Genomic DNA, 18,568 nt, shown 5'->3' with positions numbered 1-18,568 from the left:
GAGAGTGTGCCTCAGTGGGGCCCGTTGATGTCTCTTGGGCGTGGCTGAGGCTGGAGAAACTTCCGGTCCTGAGTTAATGCGGCTGGTCTCTGCTGTAGGACAGACGTCTGTGCGTTCTTGGGTTCCTGCTCTGTTGCTCCTGTGTGGTCCCTCCCCGTGGGCAGGAAGCCCTCGGAGCACAGGGTCCTCGTCTCTTCCCTTCGCTTGTGTCCGCGGTCCTTGTTGCAGTGGGTGGAGCACGTGGGACTCAGTAAAAGGAACTGCAGGAACGATCTATGGAAATGGAAGTTGAAATGATTATGTGTCCTACTTTCCAGCGATAGCCGTGGTTTATATCTTGGTGCATTTCTTTTCAGCTTTGTGCGGACGCAGCAGGTTAAACGCTGAGACAGCCTCCTAGAAGGAACATTTTCTAAAATCTCTTATTTGGTTTTCCCACGGATGGCCCGGCGCCGTGCAAGGTTAACACCACTTGGCCATTTGGTTTTGCATGCAGCCACCTGGGGCTCAGGTGCAGTCACTGGGTCATTTCAAGCTCTCTCTCTGCACCTCCCCTCCCACAGGGGTGCCACCAGGTCTTGGGAGCTCCCCAGCCTTCCCAGAAGCCAGCTGCAGTGTGGGGTGCACATGATGGCCTCTGACCTCTCTGGACCCCGCTGTTTCAGAGCCGGCCTCAGAGGGGTTTGGGCCTCTTCCGGTTCTGAAGCTGCAGTGGCTCTTCCTGAGATCCCACTGAATTCTCTGCTTCTTCCTGGGTCCAGGGCTGGGCGGGCAGGGTCACAGAGCCCTTGAGTGTGGGAGTCTCTGCCGTCCTCTCGGGCAGGGCCAGCCAGGTCCAGAGTTGACCAGCGGGCCTGCAGACCATACCTGGGAAGCAAAGGAGACCCTCCTGCCTGGATCCCCCGGCAGCCCCTGTGCTGCTCTGAGGGGGCTCTGTCCATCATGTCCTGTCACTCCTGTCCCTTCCAAGCAAGCCCCGCTGGCCCCCCTCCTCCATTTTCTTTCTTTGCTTTGGCCGCGAAGCAGCTGTTCAGGTGTCACAAACGCTCCCTGCGGGGGAACTCCAGGCGCTGGCTTTCAGTATTTACAGGGAAGATGTTGTTATCTAAAACACCAAAAGCAAGGAAAACATCGTTATTTTGGTCTCTTAAGCTTGTTAACAAAAGTCAGGAGAGTTGAGATTAAAAAACAAGGGGACGGGTGAGCATTTCACTTCCCCGGTCTGTTCTGAGCCCGGGAGGGACTGTCTCAGGATGGTCGCCAGCGACACATGTGTCGCTGGCGGGCTGCAGTTACGCCCCTGCGTGCGTTGGCTCTCCCCAGAATGCGGTGGGCCTCATCTACCTGTGAGCCCGCGGCCTGGACACTTGCTAGATGCCCCGTCCTGCCTTGGAGAGCAGCCCTGCCGGGCGTAGGGGTCACTCCTGAGGCTCGCCAGGGACACCACTTGCATTCATCACAGTTTACAACGACAGGGTCTTTCAGCACCTCCTGTCCTGAGGGGTCGGCCAGCCCCACAGAGACTCCCTTTTCTGTGGCGGCCACTCTTGAGTCTCTGTGTCAGATATGACGGTCGGGCTCATAGGGTGGCTGCTTGGGGGCAGCCCCACCCACGGCCTCTGATTTCCCTTGAAATCTGACGGCACAACTGCCACTTACGACCTGCCCGTAGGATTTATGGCCCATTCACACACACACACACACACACACACACACACACACACACACACACACACACACACACACACACACACACACACACACACACCACACACACACACACACACACAAGCGCGCACGCACACCTGCCCGCTCAGTGACCTTGTACCGAGCACCTTCCAGTCCCAGGGTCACAAGGCTGGGGTTATGGGGCCTGGAGGTGGCTGGGAACTCTGCAGAGCCAAGCTGGGGGATGCAGGGATGTCCGCAGTCACCCGCACTCAGCGTCCCACGGAGATGCTGATGGGTGGGGAATACCTGTCATCCTCGAGGTCCCCAGAATCAGGGCTTGGTGACCTTAGAGATCTTCTGCAAGAATGCTGCCCACGTGGGGTAGGTGCTTGTGCGGGCTTCTCAGAGGGAGGGGTCTGGATCACCAGATCCAGACAGCTCGGAGGGGGCTGGACGAGTCGGGAATCATGAGCCTTCCACCGAGGGTCTCTGCGCCTGGGGAGGGTCGGGCCCCTGGCAGTGGACCCTCATCTCATCCTGGGCGCTCGGGTCTAGTGAAGGCAGCCCGACTGTGAAGACGGGGCACGGATGTATGGGGGGAGCTGCCCCTCGCTGGCCTGCACGGTGTGTCCTGGCAGTGACGGTGGGGACAGGTGAGGACGGACACTCTAGAGGTGCCAGAAGAGAGCCCGGGCTGCCTGCTAGCCTAGAGAAGCCTGGCCGGCTGCCTCCCAGGGGCTCTGTGGTGTGGACGTCTGCACCAGGCCCTGGGCTCCCAGACTCTGTCTCGGGACAAGTCAGCCCCGGCACGGCCTGCCCGTGGAACGCTGGGAAACAAACCCCTTCTGCAGACCAGGAGGCTGGTGTCCTAATGGTTAAGTGGCTGCCCCTGGTCTCTTGAAGGATGAGTGGCTGGACCCTGGACCTCCCTGAGGCCAGCTCCCTGTCCACAGGGGGAGCTTGTGGGGCTTAGCATGGGGAAGACCCGGTCACTGGGTTTCCCCAGAGACCACCCGACAGGTGGAAGTGACTGCTCTTCTCTTCCCCTTTGACCGACTGTCCCTACATTGAGGGAGGCCCGGGGCTGGGGGGAGCTGGGCACCCAGCCATTCAGTGGCCTGGGCCATCTCTCAGGAGAGCAGCAGGGTCGCTGGCCCTTGTTCCTCCCCGACCCTCTGCACCAGTGGACAGCGTCCTGCAGAAGAAGTGCGGGCCGTGTGTGAACCCGTGGGTGGTGAGGGCTGAGAATTCTCATCCCGGGGCACTGTGTGAATTCACAGCATTGGAGAAAACCTGCAGGAGGTGGCTCATTTGTAAGAAACCAAAGAGCAGAATTAAATACAAGCTGTAGAATGTGTGCTCAGAGTAGGATCGGCAGAGCTCTGGGCTTTACAGGACCATCCGGGGGGCTGTCCGTCCCGGGGGCTGGGAGGTCCGTCTCATCCACGACAGGCTGCGTGAGGCTGATCTTCACAGACGTGCACAAGCTCAGGAAACATGATGTCGTGAATGGTAGAACAAAGCATCCAGCTGTCTCCTGTCAAGGCAGATACTGGAGACTTGCAAAAGTGAGAACGATGCCTTGCTTCTCATTTGTTTCTGTTTGGGGAAATGTCATAATTTTTCAAACAGTGTTACTTATGTTAATATATAACGCATTTGCTCTTGTTACTTTAAATGCTTTAATACATTAAAAAAAATCTCTCAGTTGTAGCTTCTCATGTGGTAATAGCCATAGCTGTAACCTGCTTACATGAAAACTTTTTGTGAGGTCCTCAGTTATTTAGGGGGGGTTTGAAGGGGTGTTGAAAACAAAATGTTTTACAACTGCTGTTTTAATGCTGTCCTTGAAATAAAACTGACAGTCACCGTCATAATCATAGCTGACCCCCAAGGACTGGTGCAGGACAGGTGGCAGTAAGCGTCTGGCGTGTCTCTCTGTCCTCAACACGAGGGCGAGGTGGGCACTGGCATTCTCACCTCTGTGTAAGTGCGAGAGTAGACCTTCTGCAGTGTCGGAGGACTCTCCAAGGTGTTCCCCGTGGGTGGTGAGGTCTGGGCTCAGGCCCCGGCTGGTGGTTCTCTGGGGAGAGCTGCTCACACGGCCTGTGGACCTTGACTCTGGGTTCAGCCACGGGCACTCAGATGCGTGTGGCCTGCCTTCCCGGGCTGGCGAAGGAGTCTAGCATGTTCCAGTAGGGCCAATCACATGGTGATCCGAGGACGGGGACTGTATTAGCCCCTCTTGGGAGAGGGGGCCCCTCCTTGGGGAGAGGACCTGGCTCCCAGGCATGGGGTGGCCTCCCCTCCTTGAAGGGCCTGTGGGGTTGGCCTGGTGATCTGAAGGGCAGGGGAGGTGGACCCCCGCGTGGGAAGAGGCTGAGTGCGGGTAGCGGGGACGGCGTGGGGTGCCCCAAGGCGACCCTAATCACAGCCATATAGGGGCCACCTGCCCTCCCGAGGTACCCTGACTGTGGGAGAGCCGCCTGGGCCCTGGTCTAGGTCGGGCCTTGAGCTCAACGGTCAGCGCACCTGGTGGTGGCAGAGGCGCAGGTGCTCGGGCGGCCCCAGGTGCGCCACTAACATGCCCTTTGCCCTCTCGCCCGAAGGAGAACCACTGCCGTCGCATCAAGATCCTGGGAGACTGCTACTACTGTGTGTCCGGCCTCACTCAGCCCAAGACGGACCACGCCCACTGCTGCGTGGAGATGGGCCTGGACATGATCGACACCATCACGTGAGTGCCCTGCCGTGCAGGCCTGCCTTGTCCTGGCCAGTGTGTCCGAGGTGGGTCACCTGTGCCGTGGCTGCGGAGACCCAGAGCCAGGCGGCGAGGTGCTGGGTGGAGTCCCGCCTGCTCTGTGCAGCTCTGCCTCTGTGATTCCCTTCTTTGCGTTTTGTGGGGACTGCATTTCCCTGTCCGCGGTGATCCAGGGTATTGCCAGCTATGCGTTAGTCAGGCCAAAAGAAATGACCCTTCGCGCTTAGCCGGATAAGATTTCAAGGAGTTGATTGCGGGAAAGGGTTGGCTCAAATCCGGCCGCGTTCCAGTTGAAAAGGAGTCCCATGTGCTTGTCCATGCGGGCAGGTGACCAGGTGTCAGGGGCTCTCTGTGGAGAGAGGGTGGGGTGGAGCAGGTATTTCTGGAACACTGGGGGCCTGGCCTGCTCCTTGCTTAGCCACCCTCATAGCCCTCGTCAGGCAATGAGGAGGTGGGAGCCTTCCGTCTAGTTAAGGAGGGTCTGGAGCTGGGAGGTTGGGCTGGTGGGCGGAGCTTAGAGCCACATCCCGGCTTCTCGACAGCCTGGAGAGATGGCTTCGGCTCCGTGAGATGGGGTCACCAGGGCCTGCTGTGTTTTCACACTTGGGAGCAGAGAAGTCATAGCACGAGAATGGAACGCGATGGGATGAACGGCAGGCTCAGCTGCACAGTCCTTGCGACGCAGACTGCGGGGTCCACACACCTGCACACTGTGTGCAGAAGCAGGGCGCTCAGCACCTCGCCAGCGTGCTCGGCCTGGTACCCCGCTTCTCAGGAGCCAGGAGCTGTGTGTCGGCATTGCCTGGGCAAGTCGAATCCCTGAGGCCTGCTCTGCCCGGAGAGCCAGTGGCAGCTGGTCTGGGCTGTGGTCTAGGATTGAGGGTGGAAAAGCCCCCCCCTCCCAGGTGATTTCAATATGCAGCCCTTGCTCTGGAGAAAAGCTAAACTGGAGAAGAGGCTGGTTGTTGACCGGCCTGCTCTTTGGGGAGGCCAGAGGTGGCCCTGGGTCGCGGGCACAGCGCCGTGGGTGACCTGGAAGCAGAAGAGGCTGCGGTGCCGAGATGTCCCTTGCCGGGGCCACAGAGAGGTCTGCTGCAGGCCTGGGGACCTCTGAGTGGACAGAGGACACCCAAAGGCAGGAGGGATGGTTGGCAAGGTTATGAGACTCCTGAAGCATCTCGTGCAGACGCCGTGCGTGGTGACGCAGATGCTCAGGTTCGGGGGATGCGCGAGCCCCACCGTAGGGGTGTTGGACCACTGTTGTCAGCTCCCTCTTCAGGCGGACGCTTTGCGGGCAGCACATCCACCAGGGTCGCTCACTTCAGAAAACAGGGCAATCCACTCCGACCCTTGTGAGTGCAGGACCGACGTGTGTGGGTCAAGCGCTGCTGCCGCCGGATAGAGAGGAGCTGAAGCAGGAATCTGTAAAAACCGAGGAAGAAACCTCTGCAAGGGCAGGGGCAGGCAGGCGTGCAGCCAGACCGGCCCTGACCTTGAGTGAGACCGGAGGGGTCGAGGGTCTTCTCCCTGGCCAAGAAGTGAGGAATGATCTTTTTTCCACTTGGTAGAAAGTTCATTTCTATGGGGAAAACAGATGAAAGATTTTCCATGCTCTGTGTAAAAGACAGAGTGAAGAATGCAGCCTGAATGTGGAGTCCCAGGGCTCTTAACCCCCTCCCAGGGGAGTGGCAGTGCCCGAGGCCCCCTGGGCTCCTGCTTGGGGGTATCTGGCCCCCATCTGCCCGCAGCACCCAAATCAGATCTTCCTCTCAAACTGTGGACCTCATTAAAGTGTGCTATGTGCTCTTAAAAAAAACCACACGTTAATTGTTGTTGGTGTGATTTTTAATAATAATTTAAAGTCATCTATATATTCCCAGTTTTGGCCAGGTGGCACCTGCCTGTGGGAGGAATGGAGATAGAGTGGGAAGAGCCTTACGTGCCCAGCAAATGTGATGACTGGCTTCGTCTTGCCCCTGCAGAGCTGTGACCCTGGCTCTCAGTTTCCTCATCTGAAAAATGGGAGTGATGGCTTCATGACATCCAGGGCTCTGAGCGAGCTTGGATTGGCAGAGACCAGGGCAGTGGGACCAACCTCATGGCCACGTCCAGGCCCTGTGTCCTGGTGGTCAGGGGCTAGTCCTTGACCTTGAAGGTTCTGGGGAGGTTTCACCAGGACTCCTGGTGGTGTCATGCTGCTTGGACCTGGGTCTTTGACTGTAAGTTCTGCGGCCCCTCCCCAGGGTACCCAGGCCTGATCCTGCCCCCCCCCCCCCACCAATGGGTGTGCTGCCCATGTGAGATCTGTGCCTCTACGCTTTCCTGCAACCCAGTGCCAGCTTCCCTCTGTCAGGCCTTGAATATTAGGTCAGACCCAAGGAAACTGCTCCTCTGCGGCCAAGTCTGGTACAAGAACGCTTCCTAGAGTTCAGGTCATCAGCCCCCAGATGCAGCTGTTCCTGAGTGGGCTGGGGGCTTCCTGCCCGAGGAAGCAGACAGGCCCCCTGGGTTCCTGGTTCCCCATCCTTGAGGTGATGCTTTGGTTTCCTCGCATCCCTGATTTTCTCTGCTGTGACATGCAGAAACCGTGTTTGCATCTCTGAGCTGTTGTGGGAATTAAATGGGATCCCAGGTTAAATGGGCTGGCACGGAAGATGCTGGGTCCCCAGCCACTGCGGTCATCAATTCATTAACCCCCAGAAAAGGCAGCCAGCTGAGCTGCCGCTGTCCCTCCCTTGGGCTCCAAAGCAGCAGGATTCTGTGCACTTATAGGAACGGGGTTTGTCCACTCCACGGGGAGCACCTTGCCTGTCACAGGCATTAGCAAATCACGAATCAGACCTCCAAACAGGCAGGGTACCGTTTTGCTAAATACTTCATCCAGACGTGGCTTTGCTTGTGGTCTGGGTATTTTTGGTTCACTATATTGAGTTAAGTAGAAGTAAATGACATGTGCTCTTCCTTCCCTGACCCGTCTTTGAGCTGGTAAGGCCAGCTTGCCTGTGCTCAGGTCATGGGTAGACCCGATGTGCCCAGGCTGGAGCAGCCCAAGGCTGGAGGTCGAATGAGAAGAGATGGCCGAGTGACAGAAGTCATTTCTGATTGTTCTGGAGGCCTGGTCCTCCCCGTCCTTCAGTTTTCTCAGTTCTTGGCAAACGCTCTTCAGTGAGACAGGTTTTTTGTTTTGTTTTTTTTCTGTTTTTCTTTTCTTTTTCTTTTTCATACAATTTTTTCTTAACTCATTGTGGTGGCTTCTCTTGTTGTGGAGCACGGGCTCCAGGCACACGGGCTTCAGTAGTTGTGGCTCGCGGGCTCAGTAGTTGTGGCGCACGGGCTTAGTTGCTCCGCGGCATGTGGGATCTTCCCGGACTAGGGCTCGAACCCGTGTCCCCTGCATTGGCAGGCGGATTCTCAACCACTGCGCCACCAGGGAAGCCCGACAATTTTTCAATTGTAGTATAGTTGATTTACAATGTTATGTTAGTTTCAGGTGTACAGCAGGGCGATTCAGTTACACATATATATGTATATCTATTCTTTTTCAGACCTTTTCCCCTTACAGGTTATTACAAGATACTGAGTATGGTTCCCCATGCTGTACAGAAGGTCCTTGTTGGTAATCTAGAGTGAGACAGTTCTTGAGGCAGGATTTATCTACAAGTGACTGTCCAGCTCACTGCACGTCTGCTGTTCCCCCAATGGAGAGCCTGCTCGAAGGGGTGACAGACGGGGCGAATTGGTGGAGTGTCCTGGGCTGCACAGGTTGGGTGGAGGCTGGCAAAGGCCCTGCACACTGCGGACAGGAAGGCCTCCTTGAGGAAGGTTGGACGTGGGTCGCAGCAGTCCCCCTGCCCTTTGCCCTTCCACGACTGCAGAAGTAGAAATGCTTAAAATGCACAAAAACATCTTTTGCAAGTTTACTTCTTTCCCGAACTCATTTCTTTTTGTGAATTAAGAAAAATTTTTTTTTAAACCTTAGTTTTGTTGTTTCAGTACCTTTAACTGGCGATTGGCAAACGAATGAAAAAAGAGTTAAAATTGAAAAAAAACACATTTAAAGTGTATACAATGAAATAGGTAGTAAAGATATGTGAACAGTCAGGCTTCCACAAAACCTTTATTGTAAATTCGTGGCACGCAGGCTTCTGAGGTTATCAGAGCTGAACACCAGGATGCCCGGGACCCTGTGTAGACGTATCTGGTTCTACGGTCCAGCCTGGCCCCCTGAATACGGAGGACGGTGAGGCTGGGCTCGAGGGCCAGCTGGGAAGGCAGTGTCTCGGCACGCCTCTGGGGCCCGCGTGTGCCATGGTTTTGGGGGACAGGCCCTCGGTGGGTGACGCGAGCAGTTGCAGGCAGAACTGCTCCTGGTTAGAAGACAGGCTGGGATAGGGGGGAGGTTTGAGTGGAGGCCGCTCGGGGCGGGGGGCCGTGGCAGGGGCTCCTGGCTGGCAGGAAGCCCTGCCAGGCTGTGGGTGAACGGTGTGCAAGTGGAAGTCAGGGTAGGGCAGGTGGGCTGGGTCCAGTGAGCCTCACGCATGCTGTGGCATTGCTGACGAATGGGGTTAACCTGCCCCCCAGGTCCTGTCCCTTCCTGGTCGCAGCCTGCAGTTTTTGATCTGAGGACAGGACGTTGGCATTGAGGCAGCCGAGTGTGCACGAGCCAGGCTGGGGAGGTGGAGCTCTGGGGACCCAGCCCGAGGCGCACCCTGGGTGTAAGTGTTTGCTTCTTTAATGCTGCTACTCCTGTTATGATGATGAATAAATCGTGGATCACTAGTAAGGGCATCACGCATCAGTAACCTGCTAGGAAGAGATCGTGGGATAGTTTCAGAGTCCCTGGGGATGCTAGTTTCAGAGTCTCTGGGGAAGGCCCAGCCTTCCCGCGGGGCGGCCCAGCTCTGTCCTCTCTTCTGCTGCACAGAACAGGCTCCTTTGCTGTCAGAGGCACGTGAGCCAGGGCTTCGGGACTTTCCTTCTCTGTCGACCTCCTTGCGATGTTGTGGACTTAAGTTGTGTCCTGGTGGCATTCATTTTGTTTCAGATGAAGATTCCCAGTCTCTTTATTTCCTCATCATTTGAAGCCCCTCGTCTTTCTTTAGTCTTTTAGATTAAGGGTTTTTTTCTTGGAGGGCAGCGAGCTGGTGGTGGTCAGCAGCTGTGTGGGCGAGGGGAACTGAAATCTCATTCCACACCGTTTACTCAGGAGGGTCCAGGACTGGTGTTACACCAGGCCCTGGGAAGCTCGTGGCCAGGACCCCTTGTAGATGGGCCTCGGGTCAGCAGGCGGCAGGCCAGTCCAGGCACAGAGGACTTCCAGGTACCGAGCGTGGAGGCAGGCTCACGCGCAGAGACCACCAGGTGGGATGGGGCTAGTCAGGACACTGGACGCAGGTGGGCTGTGGAAGCTAAGCCAGGGCAGGAGGTGTCAGCTACCGCCTTCCTTCTCCCTTGGGCTGACACCAAACCCAAGGGGCCAGTGGCGGGCGCTGTGGCCGGAATGCATCTGTCCAGCGGTTAAGCCCTGTTACAGCTTGCAGCCGTCGCGGGTGGGGTAGGTGGGAAGCCCCAGCCGCCTGGGACAAGACACAGGTGAGGAATGGCCTGGGGCAGCCCCTCCCAGGATGCTTGCAACCCACTCTCTGGGAGGGCCCTAGGATGTCCGCCAAGCCTCTGGTCAGTAGAGCCAGCCCGGCCATGTGGCCATGTGGACGCAGTAGTCTCTGATGGAGCCTGACCCAGCGGAAGCAGAGTGACAAGGGTCTGGGCAGGGACGGGGGTGGGTTTGCTGTGGTGAAGGATCTGGGAGGGCTTCCTGGATGCAGCATCCGGGCTGGGCCTATGTTATGTTTGAACAGGGTGGGATGTACATGAATTAGCCCTGAGACTTGGGGCAGGACTGAGATTTTGCTCACAGGCTCGGGGCACCTGCTGTATTGTGGGGGCAGGTCTAGATGTGGTTGGACTACAGGGCACCTGCTGTTGGGAGGGGACGGAGGGTGGGTAGTCCATGTCGGGCTGCCCGAGGGTGGTGGCAGCGTGGCCCTGTGTGCCTTTGGTCTCCCAGTCTGCCTTCCCTCTCACAGCCGATGTCCTAATCATGGGGCCGCTGTGTCCCCGAGCCTCAGCTCCACCTTCCTGCCCTTCTTGCTACGGAACGTCTCCACCGGCCGGAGAGCCCCATCCAACACACGTGCCGGTCGGGGCCACCTCTGGACCCGCCCAGGGTGGGGAGGGCTGGGGGCGCCGTGGCCGACCCCCTCCCCGCCCTCACGGCTTCCTTGCAATTCTGTCCCTTGGAGCACACCAGCCAGGCCCGACATTGCTTCCTCAGCAACATGCTTCAGACTTTTTAAAGATTAAATAATCTCTTGCTTTTGGGGAGAAATGGAAAATCCAGCAAAGTGGCATCAGAGGGCCTCCCCGTGGCTGCGGTGCGTCCCCTGCGCTCCGGCTGTGCGATCACAGGCCCTTTGCGTACTTCCTGCATCTCCCTTCACCGTGGGCCTCGTGGGGCTGGAGAAACCATGCAGGGCGTCCTCGTTCCTTTAAAAGGAACTTTAAAAACCACCTCCTGTTTCTTCTGACGTATGCTTCCAGTGACACTGCCCCCCACCTCTGAGGGTGGTCCCTCCTGGGGCCCTCAGGGCTTCCTGCCAACCCTTTCCTCAGCTGGGGCTGGAGCCCAGAGACACGAGCGCCTGGGGCAGTGGAGCGCGCGTGCACTGGCCCTGCAGTCTGATTCCAGCGTCCGCGTGTTTCGTCTTGTTTTCTCCCTTGAGCTGACTGATGCAGTTTGCAACCCACAAGGTCCCCCTGTTGTTCGGGGCAGGTTTGTGGAGCCTCGCGCCTCCCCACAGGCTGGGTCTGCAGCCCACCCTCTCAGGGAACTCAGGGTCAAACCTTGACCGTTCCCAGGGCTCCTGGGACCCTGTCCAATGTTCCCCGGGGCTCTCACGCTGGCCCCTGGCTAGCAAGCAGGCATGAACACCCCTGATCAGGTCAGTGGTACCCAGAGCAGGATTGGGGTCCTGGATCGGGGTCCTGGGCTCATTTCTCTTCTGCTGCTGCTCTGGGTGGGGAGGAGGATAGGGGAGGTGGGATGCCTTGTGAGATGGCCAGTGGCCAAGGGAGCAGGGGGGAGCCAGCTTGGAGTCACCCCTGCCCACCAGGGCCCACAGCTCGGGGGTCAGGCTGACTAGGTCAGGAGACCCGCCCCCTGCATGCTCCCGCTGCCCTGTGCTCCTGGCCCTGAGGGAGCAGACCACGGGGCCCCAGCCCCACGCCCTGCCTGTGTTTGCTGCAGGTCCGTGGCCGAGGCCACTGAGGTGGACCTGAACATGCGTGTGGGGCTGCACACCGGCAGGGTCCTCTGCGGGGTCCTGGGCCTGCGCAAGTGGCAGTACGACGTGTGGTCCAACGACGTGACCCTGGCGAACGTCATGGAAGCTGCCGGCCTGCCTGGGTAAATCGGGAACCCTGAGGGTAGGGGCGGGGGATTCTAATTCAACCTTCTGCCTGGGGATCTGGGAATGCCCGGCTGTCCCAGCCCCACCCGCAAGGCCCCAAAGAGAGTGGGCGAGCCAACCCGGGAGGAGGAGACTGGGGAGGAGGAGACTGAACGCTGCCCCTGTGGTCTGCCTGGCTTGGAGCTGTCCTGCGTGCTGAAGGTTGCTTCTCTTTTTGCTTTCTTTCTCAGACTTAAAGTGGAAAGTGTTCTGCCTTTAGAGCCCCACTAGGGAAGTTACAGATTTCCTTCTAGAGTGAGGACGGTGCATTTCTCACTGGTCCGTGCACTCCTAATGCTTTCTCATTACAGTCGCCTCCTTTGGTCTCATTTTCTTCAAACCATTCCCCAGAGCCAAGGCATCACGTACGGTGAAAACATTAACCCGAGAACTGAACGGGACCTCCCCGCCCTCCACGAACGGTGGGCAGCAGGGGGACGATGTGACTGCAGAAGAGGGTGCTCTGAGGCACACTCCCATGGCCCCACCCTCCCGATTTCCGCCTCTTAGAGGGGCTGGCAGGCCGTGCTCGCAGCTGCCGCAGGGCCCAGCTGCGGTTCCCAGGGGCTAGAGCTGAGTGTTAGACACCTGCACACGCATGTCTGCTTCTGTCTTACGAACCTCAGGGCAAAGCTCTGTGCCCTCCGCTCTGTGGGGCCTCAGGGCCCCTCTGGCCCTGGCTGCCTGTCCCCAGCTGTCCTGTTCTCACCCTAGAGACCTGGCGTCCTCTGGGCCGCATCTTCCCCCCTCCCTCCTGGCCTGACTTTTTGGGGGAGGTGGCGGAAACAGGTGACACCTTTCCTTGTGCCAAGGCCCTGAGCTCGGGTGAGGGACCAGTGAGTGACATCCAAGGCCACTGGCTCTGGAGAGCAGCTTTGAAATTGCAGGAAAGGAGGGCTTACGGGGCTCCAGGAAGCAGCAGACCTGGAGATTAGAATCCAACGAGCCTGGATCCATGCTAAGCCTGCCATGGGAGTGGCCACGGCATTTCTAGGCGAGCTCAAAAATTGCGGCACTGTCATCTGTGACCTGGGCTGCCTCTGAGCGTCCGCCTGGGGGGACCCTCTTGGCCACCGACCCCTCCTTCCTCCAGGACCCCGTCCTTCCAGCACCCCTCCGCTCCTCCTGTTCTCCACCCTTCAGAGCAGGGTCTCGGTGGGGGGGGGGGGCACCTTCTCACTGCGCCTGCCCCTCGCCCTCTGGGCGCCAGAGTGAGTCCGAGCAGTAGCCCGCCTGCAGCCCCGCTGTCCTGCACAAAGTCCAGCCCCCTGGCCGGCCAGGTGGTGCCAGGAGCCGCCCACCTCCCTCCTCCCCTGCCCACTGAGGTCTTTCAGCGTTCCGCCTGCCGTGCGGACAAGCACACGGACTTCCCACCGCCAGGGACCCCGCTCCGCAGCCCCCTCACCTGGCCAGGGCGTCTTTCAAGTTCCGGCTGACCGGTAGCTTCCCTCCTTCCACTCTACCTACCAGTCCCATGGTGGGGGGCGTGCATCCTGCCTGCCCTGCTCTCTGCTTTGCTTCTTTCTTCCCTCCTCCCCCTCCACTCCCCCTTTCGGAGACACCCACCTCAGGAGCACAGTGTTTACCGAGCACCTGGCTTTTCCAGGATGGGGGAGGGTGATGTTGGCAGCGAAGACAAAGCCCTCGGCCCCGGTGGGGTTCACGTTCTTGGGGGGTCACAGGGGGGATGCAGAGAGGGGAGCACGACACGGGGCCGGGGGGAGGTGCCTTTATCACCTGTCAGCCTGGGTCTCCTGGGCACTGAGGTCAGTTCAGAGCTGGGCGGGGGTCTGGGGCGCTCACAGGCCCTTGGGGGCACTGAGACCCTGGCACTGCACACGGAGCGCCAGGAGGAGGTGCGAGGAGGAGGGAAGATGATGAAGGTCCGAGCCTGAGAGCTCCTGAGAGGAGGGGAGCGCAAGACAGGAGAGGGGCAGGGGAGGGTGGGGTGGTGAGAGGGAGTGCGGGCAGCCGGGAGGAGGGCTGGGGAGGAGGGAGAGCCGTCAGCTGCGTTCAGTGCTGCAAAATGAGGACTGGACACCAGATCGGGTGTGTGCAGCCAGCGGTGGCCTCAGCAGAGGGTGCAGGGCACACGAGGGCCAAAGCGTGAGTGCCTGGCTCCCAGGGAGACAGCATTGCGACTCTCCCCGCAGGGCAGGGGCGGAGCGGAAGGAAGCTGGCCTGGGAGGGGCTGCTGGAAAGCTGCTCTGTGAGTGGGGACCAGGGGCTGTTGAGCCACCCTCCCCGGTGCCTCTAGGGGCCTGGCACACGTGGTGCGTGCACCCCTCGGGGTCCTGTCTTGCCCTTGCAGCGGGACAGGGGGGGAATGTGTGTGATGGGGCTTTTCCAGTAACCTTCCGAGAGGCCCCTGGAGATGGTGTCCACCCTGGAGCTTCTCAGGGTTTCCTCACTCTGCCTCTCTTTAGGTTTGCTCTTTCTTGCACTATTCTTAATGTGATGCCTTCATTCTTTTAAAAAATTTTATTTTATTGAAGTATAGTTGGTTCACAATGTTGTGTTAATTTCTACTGCACAGCGAAGTGATTCAGTTACACGCATATATATATATCAATACGTTCTTTTTCATATTCTTTTCCATTATGGTTTATCACAGGATATTGGATATAGTTCCCTGTTCTGTGCAGGAAGACCCTGTTGTTGATCCATTCTCTATATAATAGTTAGCATCTGCTAATCCCAAACTCCCAGCCCATCCCTCCCCCTTCCCCCTTGTCCTTCTTTTGCTTTCTTCATCCACCCACCTATCCACTCATCCATCCTCCATACTTCCTCCATCCACCCATCCATCCTCCATCCATCCATTCTGCAAGCACTTATCTTCTATTCATTGGGTATTCGGGGAGTGTGGCTGGTCAGACAGACAGATGGACGGGCGGACAGATGGGAGGAATGAGTCACTGCTGTGTCTTTACCCCAGCATCTCACGCTGGGACCCCTGGGACTTGATTCATGGACTCCTTCCCAAGGCCGTACACCCTGAGTGGTTGCCTTGGAGAGGCCAAGGCCAGGGAGGGATGGGGCACCTGTCTGCTTCTTGCACGGAGACGGCCTCCAGCTTCTTGGTGGCAGGAGACCACACAGCCCTCTGCTGCCCTGAAGCGCACACGGCTCCTGGTCAGCCCCAAACTGAAGTGCTGGATGCATGTTCCAGGCTGCCTGGAAGCAAGTGAAATTGGGTCCTGAGCAAATGGCCTACCCGCGCCCCCCACCCCAGGGGCCCTCAGGTAGGAACCATGATTGGGGTCACCTGCATACCCCACCCAGCTCCAGGGTATGGTGGAGCCGCCTCCGCCCCAGGTCCCACATCTCCCCACCCCTCTTGTCTTGGACAAGACAGTCTCATCAATAACTGGGCTGTGGTGCTGCGGGCCTTAGGGATGGCAGACACTGGGCGTCCCCACCCTCCGTCTCCAGGGCAGGCGAGCTAGCGTGGCTGTCTTCACTCCCACCACCTGTGTTGGGGGAGGGATCGCCCCGTGAGTGGTGGGCGGCACTTGGAAGTGAGGTGGCCCTATCCCCTTTAGTGCCCTTGCTGCTCAGGACCAGCCAGGCCTCCAGTTTCTCCCCAGCCCAGGCTGAGAGCCTGGGTGCTGTCCATTGCCACCATGTGCTTTTAGGGCAACCTGCACCCGAGACCCCTCCTCTTTTCCAGAGCCTGAGATGCCCTGCACTGAGAGCGGTTGCTGATGTTTCTGTCTCCCTATTGGCCCCTCAGCTCAGTGACAGGACTGTGCCGTCCCTCTCTGTGGTGGAAGGAAGGGAGGAAGGAAAGGAGGGAGGGGGACCAGTGAATGAATGAGTGGACGTGCGTGCATTTCTGGAGACCGTTGATGCCGTTTGCAGTTCAGGGCCAGGCTGATGGGGTGACAGTGTCCCAGGTGCCCTCAGGGCCAGCAATGGGGGGGATGCTCACTCCTGCCTCAGTGCCCTGCATGTGTCTCCCCCTCCCCGACCGAGGAATTCAGGAGACTGTTTGGGGACGTGAGGGCTCAGGTCTTTGCAGGGAGTGTTTTGCATGCTGGGGAGTTTGTGTTTCTCCCTAAGCCCCAGTGCTCAGGCCTTGCTAAGGGCCGGAAGCTCAGGCCACGTGTCTAGGTTACGTGGGGACTGGGTTTTGCTCAGGTTATGCTAACAGAGGATTTCTCCTTCTCTCACCAGAAAACTCACTGGGGTGGGCATGAATGCCGCGCACACGGCTCTGTTCCCACCCGCCCACTTTGTGTGGGGACAGTGTGGGCCTGATGTTGGGCTGGGGTCCTCCCGCCCTGGGGGTTTGGCTTCTCCTCTCACCTTGCCCCCCTCTCCTTCCTTCATCGTCCTTTCTGTGTCCTCTGACACTTGCTTCCTTTGTCCCCTTCAGTTCCTCTTGTGTCCCTCTGGCCCCTTATCCCCTCTGCCTGCAGCCCTCCCTGTTCTTGGCCCTCCTTTGCACACTCCCCCCTCTCTCGTGGGGTCCCTCCCCTGCCCCATCCCACCTGTCAGTCCTCCTGTGCGTATGCCCCAGGGAATCTGAGTGTTCCTTCCAGAGCTCTGCCAGGACCCCGCAGAGCATCGCCCGGATGCCGCCCAGACCAGCTGCGGCCCCGCAGGGGAGGCTCCGTCCAAACCTCCGCCTCCTTTTCCGTAGGAAGGTTCACATCACAAAGACCACCCTGGCGTGCCTGAATGGTGACTATGAGGTGGAGCCGGGCCATGGACACGAGAGGAACAGTTTTCTGAAAACTCACAACATCGAGACCTTTTTCATCGTGCCCTCCCATCGGCGAAAGGTGGGCTCCAGAAGGGGTCCTGTGCGGAGCCTTCTTAAGGACTCATAGCTCCCCAGATCGCTGCTTCTCAGGCCCTGAGCTCTGCGCACATGGGAGGGTGTCCCCGCTGACCTTGTGTCCTGGGCCTGGCCTGTTGCCCGTGAGGGGAGGGCCGTGGGGGAGGGGAGGGGATGGAGCTTGGAGTCAGGGCCCTGGGGTCCTCGAGGGCTGGGCCATCCTGAGTCCTACCGCACCTCCCTGGGCCTTCACTGCCTCTCCTGCAAATCAGGTTTGAGAACCCTCTGCAGGAGGTCAGGGATGGGATGCGCTATGGATCGAGGGGTGCTGTGCACACAGGAAGGCTTGTGACCATCCTGTGTGAGTGCTGAAGGTCACTCTGTCCTGGGAAAGTGATCTGGACACGATTGAGGGTGACCGAGCCACTTCCGGGGCTCAGGTGAGGGGTACAGGGCTCAGGTGAGGGACGCAGGACTCAGGTGAGGGGCTCAGGACACAGGTGAGGAGTGCAGTGCTCAGGTGAGGGGCGCAGGACTCAGGTGAGGGACGCAGGACTCAGGTGAGGGGCGCAGGACTCAGGTGAGGGACGCAGGACTCAGGTGAGGGGTGCAGGGCTCAGGTGAGGGGCATAGGGCTCAGGTGAGGGATGCGGGACACAGGTGAGGGGCATGGGACACAGGTGGCCACAGTACTTCTTCAGGATACAAGCAGGTCAGGGAGAGCTTGGGGTTTCGCTGTCCTGGTGCATCTCCAGGCCAGGATGCAGTGGCCCCCATGTGATGTGGGAGCTGGGGATGGGTGTGGCACTGGCCAGGGGAGAGAAATGGGGCTCAGGGCAGGACAGGCAGGGCAGGGTGAGCTGACTTCTGGAGAAGGGGAGTGAGTGTGTGAGGGAAGGGCAGGTGTGAGAGGTTTGGGTGACCAGCTGGGGTCAACCTGGGGACATAGGAGCAGAGGGCAGGGCGCCAAGGAGGAAGGCCTGCGAGCCGCTGCCGGGATGCAGGAGGTTGTGAGTCAGAGGAGGGAGCCTTGGTGCCATGAGTGGATGCCGCCCCACCCGTCATACAGAATTAAACAACGGCGTCAGCCATGGCTGCGGTTTGAGGGTGGGAAGGATGGCGAGGTCTGTACGATGAGCAGCCCCTTGGGAGAAGTTTGGGTTGAGGAGGAGAGAGAAAAAGGTGGAAGGCAGAAGGGCAGGTCTGCAGGAGGGGCCCCGGGGGCCAGTGGGTGACACTCATCCGCGTGGTGCTGCCCCAGCTGGGTGATGTCCATGCATCCGCCCCGGGATTCGGGCATCGCTCTCGTTTCAGAGGCATTGGGCATAGTTGAGACCTGCGTGTTTTGGGACTGGGTTGCCGGTTCTGTTCCCTGCTGGGTCTGGTGAGCCGCAGGTCCTCAGCAAGTGGCCTGTGATCTCCCTGCCCCGTTAAGTTCGTGCTCCCCGCCCAAGAGGTAGGACGTGTGTGTCGGCTCACAGCGTTTCTCTCTGCTGCACGTCCGCACAGATATTTCCAGGGCTGATTCTCTCAGATATAAAACCGGCCAAGAGGATGAAGTTCAAGACCGTGTGCTACCTGCTGGTGCAGCTCATGCACTGCCGGAAGATGTTCAAGGCTGAGATCCCTTTCTCCAATGTCATGACCTGCGAGGACGACGACAAGGTAGGCGGGCCCCACCCCCGTGTGCCGGTCCCGCAGGGAGTCCCTGTGTGTCTGTCCTCCCAGTGCCGTCCTGCTGCGGTCGCCTCCATTAGCCCTCGCCCTTCACCTCACACAGTCTTGTAAATGCTGTTCAGAGCTGGGTTGCTTTTGCTTTCCTGCAAAACACTTTTCATTACG

The 18,568-nt window shown here is 58.8% G+C and overlaps 1 protein-coding gene across 1 annotated transcript in view; it reads left to right on the top strand.

Moving 5' to 3' along the window:
• ADCY1 (adenylate cyclase 1) overlaps positions 1-18,568 on the top strand; it is a 118,307-nt gene that overhangs the window by 55,401 nt on the left and 44,338 nt on the right. Inside the window, exons 5-8 of the mRNA XM_060020138.1 lie at positions 4,281-4,408; positions 11,739-11,897; positions 16,589-16,730; positions 18,236-18,391. Of these exons, the coding sequence (XP_059876121.1) occupies positions 4,281-4,408; positions 11,739-11,897; positions 16,589-16,730; positions 18,236-18,391 (585 nt within the window). The remainder of the gene's footprint in view (positions 1-4,280; positions 4,409-11,738; positions 11,898-16,588; positions 16,731-18,235; positions 18,392-18,568) is intronic.

Source organism: Delphinus delphis, chromosome 9 (assembly GCF_949987515.2).
Source record: "Delphinus delphis chromosome 9, mDelDel1.2, whole genome shotgun sequence".
In the NCBI taxonomy this organism is placed as follows: domain Eukaryota; kingdom Metazoa; phylum Chordata; class Mammalia; order Artiodactyla; family Delphinidae; genus Delphinus; species Delphinus delphis.
The sequence above is the reverse complement of the archived record's forward strand: the minus strand, read 5'-3'. Positions and strand labels throughout refer to the sequence as shown.